Here is a 4551-nt window from a genome sequence, read left to right on the forward strand (position 1 = left end):
AAGGTCCCGGGCCGGAGGGTCTAAGTCTCCCGGAAACCGAGTGGAGACCTGAGGACCGGAGCGCCCACAAGCTTGTAAATAGCGTGTGCGTGCTCCCCTAACCTGATATGGTCCTCTGCTCCCGCCATATCTGCCTCTCCCACTGACCGTACTAATTCCTCCCTCCTCCTTCAATCCCCCACCCTCTCCCCCCACCCTTCTTATGGACCTTCTTGAGAAGGTGGTGGTTCCATTGGGGACATGGTTCCTGGGTATGGGACCAGCTTAATCCGGTTATGGACCTTCTTGAGAAGGTGCTGTTTCCGTTGGGGGCATGGCTATTAAGGATGGGACCAGCTGAATCCGGTTATGGACCTTCTTGAGAAGCTGGTGGCCCTGCTTCCTCCCACAGAGCCTTGCAGGAAGCCCAGGAGATCTTCGGCGTGGACTTTGACTACGATGAGTTTGAGAAATACAACGAATACGATGAGGAGATGGAGGACGAGTACGACTACGAGCCGGAAGATACGGAGGGCGAGATCCGCGTCCGGCCCAAGAAGACGGCCAAGAAGCGGGTCAGTCGCCGTAGCATCTTCGAGATCTACGAGCCCAGCGAGCTGGAGAGCAGCCACCTGACCGACCAGGACAACGAGATCCGGGTGACCGACATGCCCGAGCGCTTCCAGGTGAGGGTGCGGCGCTCCTCCTCGTGGCCCACCCCCACCTCAGCCCCTCCCCCTTGTCCCAGGAAGTGGGGCCTGTCCCGGGGGCAGTGCCCAGCGAAGCCACCCCTAGGGGGAGAGTTGCTTGGGGGGGTGAAGGCCCCTCCTTCAACGGGGCAGGGAGCCCTTGACTTAAGCACAGTTCATTTACTGACCGAAGCTACAACGGAAGTGTAAGCTGTGACTTACGACCGTCCTTCACACCACCCTTGCAGCATCCGCCGGGTCATGTGATCCAAATTCAGACCCTCGGCAACGGGCTTCTATTTAGGACGGTTGCCGTTTCCTGGGGTCACGCGATCCCGGGGTCAGGGGATCCCCTTTGGCGATCCTCTGACAAGATTCGCCTAGCAGCCGTGTGACTAACTTCACAGCTGCAGGGATTCGCCAGGAAGGTCGTAAAACGGGGCAAAACTCACTTAAGAAATGTTTCACTTAGCAGCAGAAACCTTGGGCTCCATCATGATCGTTGAGGACCCCCTGTCCGGTGTTTATGCCAACTGACCCACAAGCCCGCCTTAAGCCAACCCCTCTTAGCCCATCTGATGTCCTTATCACTGTTTATTAACACGGCTTAGCTTCCCTCTGCGTCGTCTAGCATCTCAGGGGTCCCCAACCTTTTGGGCACCAAGGCTGCTGGTTCCGTGGGGAGAGGTTTTTCCGCGGACCGGAGGGGGCCTGGTTTTGTGTGCTGCCTGCATCCCGTGGATGGGGCTTTGCTTGCTTGTGCGGACCGGTTGCTGGCATGCCACGGCCCGGTGCCAGTCCACGGATCAGGGGGTTGGGGACCCCTGGTCTTTCCTGCCATGGTTGATAAGTGAAACACTGCAGTTAGTTAAGTTAGTCACACAGTTGTTAAGTGAACCTGGCTTCCCCTGTTGCTATTCAGAATCACGTGGCCCCGGGACCCTGCGACCGTCATAAATATGAGTTGGTTGCCAAGCCTCCAAATTTAGACTTAGTCTTATTGGAGCAGGAAGATTAAGGCAACCTGCAGAAAGGATCCCAAGTCACTTTTTTCACTAAACGAACGGTTGTAACTTGAGAACTACCTGCGATTCCCTACAGAGACCAGGCTTTTAGGGGAGAGGGTCTTTTGACCTTTCCTTCCTTGCTACACCCTGGAGGGCTGGGCCTGGGCAAAATGGGGTTGGGGTCTCCAAGGCCATCCCTTCTCCCCTTGCCTCCCTCCAGCTGCGCTCCATTCCCGTCAAGAGTGCGGAAGACGACGAGCTGGAAGAGGAAGCCGACTGGATCTACCGGAACGCCTTCGCCATGCCCACCATCTCCCTGCAGGTAGGACCCCCGCCCGTCCCCCTGGGAGCCCTTCCGGCCGGCCGGTCAGCAGCCCCTGAGAGTCTGCCTGGCTTGAGGAGTCTCTTGCCCTCTGGAGCCCTGAGCCAAGCAGTGGGGGGGGGGGGCGGGCTGCCATTCCTACACACACACACACACACACACAGTCCCCAGATCTCTTGTGCTGGGCCTTCCAGCTGGTTGGCCGGCCCAAAGGTGCTTTTCCCCAAAGGCTATTTTTTCTTCTCTTGAAAACGTTTCACTTCTCATCCAAGAAGCTTTTTCACTTCTTGGGGGAAGGGAGGGAGGGAGGGAAGAGGGAGAAAGAGAGAGAAAGGGAGGGAGGGAGGGGAAGGAGGTGGGAGTGAGGAAGGAAGGAAAAGGGGAAGGAAGGAAGGGAGGGGAAGGAGATGGGAATGAGGAAGGAAGGAGATGGGAATGAGAGGAAGGAAGGAAGAAGAGGGAGGGAGGGGAAGGAGATGGGAATGAGGAAGGAAGGAAGGAAAAGGGGAAGGAAGGAGGGGAAGGAGATGGGAATGAGGAAGGAAGGAAGGAAAGAGGGAGGAAGAAAGGGATGGGGAAGGAGAGGAAGGAAGGAAAGAAGGAAGAAGAAGAAGAAGGAGGGAGGGGAAGGAAGGATGACGGAGGGAGGGAAGAGGGAGAAGGAAAGAGAAAAAAAGGGAGGAAGGAAGTTTGAAGAAATGAAGAAGCTCCTTGGACGAGAAGGAAAACATTTTCCAGGAAAAACAGAACCACCAAAGTCCAGCTGCCTTTTGGGGTAAAAAGCTCCTTTGGGACAACCGTCAGCTGAAGGATGGAGCGTCTCCGCAGACCTCCTGCCGGCTGAGTTTGCTCGCTTTCAGCTCCAAAGTCCTGCCAAATAGCCTAGATACTTATTCTTTCCTTACGAATCGGCATATTTTAAAAAGTAACCTATAACTTGTATATGATCGTTTGGAATTCCGCTAACCCCCTCCAAAAGGGACTACGTCTATTTTCACCTTACTATTCTGTGCTCCCTCTATATCATTTCATTACTGTGATCCATGTGCTCTAGAGTTTCTCAACCTTAGCCCCTGGAAGAGGGGTGGACTTCAACTCCCAGAATTCCCCAGCCAGCAACGCTGGCTGGGGAATTCTGGGAGTTGAAGTCCACCCCTCTTCCAGGGGCTAAGGTTGAGAAACACTGCCCCTACATCATATGCACAACAAATAAATAAATCTCCAGCCGGAAGCCTCACCTCGCTGGGTGGAAACTGGGGCCACGTCGTAAGAGTGAAGCAGGGCACCGGAACTCGGGGCCTTCGGAGCACGTTCTGGGCTCTTGACCCGCTCCCCGCCCTTTCAGTGGGGCTTGTGCCTCGATTGGGGGGGTGGGACAGCTGACTGATGTGGAGGGCGAGGGCCCGATGGACGCGGAGACCTTGGGCCGGCCGGCCCCGTTCGGAAGACCCCAGAGGAGCTGCGGGGGGCTCTTGGGGTCCAACCACCTTTTTTCTCTCCCCAGGAGAGTTCGGACTACTTGGACCGTGGCCAGAGCAGCAGTAGCTTCAGCCGCAAAGGGCCCAGCACCATCCAGAAGATCAAGGAGGCCCTCAACTTCATGAGGAACCAACACTTTGAGGCAGGTGGAAGGGGCCGCGGCTGCTGCAGAGCCGTCAGACTAAGGATGGTCTCTGGGCACAGCTGCCCCTCCCCGGAGAGACCCCCGGACTGCCCCCCCCCACCCCCAGCCTCCCTTCCATCGTCTTTCCCAGAGGAGGGATGGTCTCCGGGCACAGCTGCCCCTCCTTTCCCCGGAGAGACCCCTGGACTGCCCACCCCACAGCCTCCCCTGCAGTCATAAAACGTCTCTCCCAGATTAAGGATGGTTTCAGGGCACAGCTGCCCCTCCCCTCCCCGCAGAGACCCCCCCCTCTTGACTGTCCCCCCACCCACAGCCTCCCTTCCATCCCCTAATAAAACCGTCTCACCCCGGAGCAGGTCCCCTTCATCGCCTTTTACCGGAAGGAGTACGTGGAACCCGAGCTGCACATCAACGACCTCTGGAGAGTCTGGCACTGGGACGAGAAGGTGAGGACCAGAGTGGGGAGGGGACATCGGGGAGGGGGGCTCTCTCTGGTCCAGGGTTCACCAACCTACAAGGTGGATGGCTCTTTGGGGGGGGAAGAAAAAGTGGTCCCCTGCCGTTCCGAGAACGGATTCGGTCTCTCTCTCGACCTCTAGCCCAGGGGTAGGCAACCTGGGTCTTTTTTATGACTGGTGGACTTCAACTCCCAGAATTCCTCAGCCAGCATGGGGGAACTATGGACCCCTTCATGACTGGTGGACTTCAACTCCCAGAATTCCTGAGCCACCATGGGGGAACTATGGCCCCCTCATGACTGGTGGACTTCAACTCCCAGAATTCCTGAGCCAGCATGGGGGAATTATGGCCCCCTCATGACTGGTGGACTTCAACTCCCAGAATTCCTCAGCCAGCCTGGGGGAACTATGGACCCCTTCATGACTCGTGGACTTCAACTCCCAGAATTCCTGAGCCACCATGGGGGAACTA

The 4551-nt window shown here is 56.9% G+C and overlaps 1 protein-coding gene across 1 annotated transcript in view; it reads left to right on the top strand.

The window, feature by feature from the left end:
- The window catches only part of LOC107300156 (transcription elongation factor SPT6-like), a gene marked incomplete at its 3' end in the record, with an annotated part of 41638 nt that overhangs the window by 13802 nt on the left and 23285 nt on the right, over nucleotides 1–4551 (top strand). The window contains exons 4-8 of the mRNA XM_015829496.1: nucleotides 221–251; nucleotides 392–665; nucleotides 1896–1997; nucleotides 3502–3618; nucleotides 3978–4067. Of these exons, the coding sequence (XP_015684982.1) occupies nucleotides 221–251; nucleotides 392–665; nucleotides 1896–1997; nucleotides 3502–3618; nucleotides 3978–4067 (614 nt within the window). The remainder of the gene's footprint in view (nucleotides 1–220; nucleotides 252–391; nucleotides 666–1895; nucleotides 1998–3501; nucleotides 3619–3977; nucleotides 4068–4551) is intronic.

The sequence above is a fragment of the Protobothrops mucrosquamatus genome, unplaced genomic scaffold (genome assembly GCF_001527695.2).
Source record: "Protobothrops mucrosquamatus isolate PMUCROS unplaced genomic scaffold, P.Mucros_1.0 scaffold6267, whole genome shotgun sequence".
Lineage (NCBI taxonomy): Eukaryota > Metazoa > Chordata > Lepidosauria > Squamata > Viperidae > Protobothrops > Protobothrops mucrosquamatus.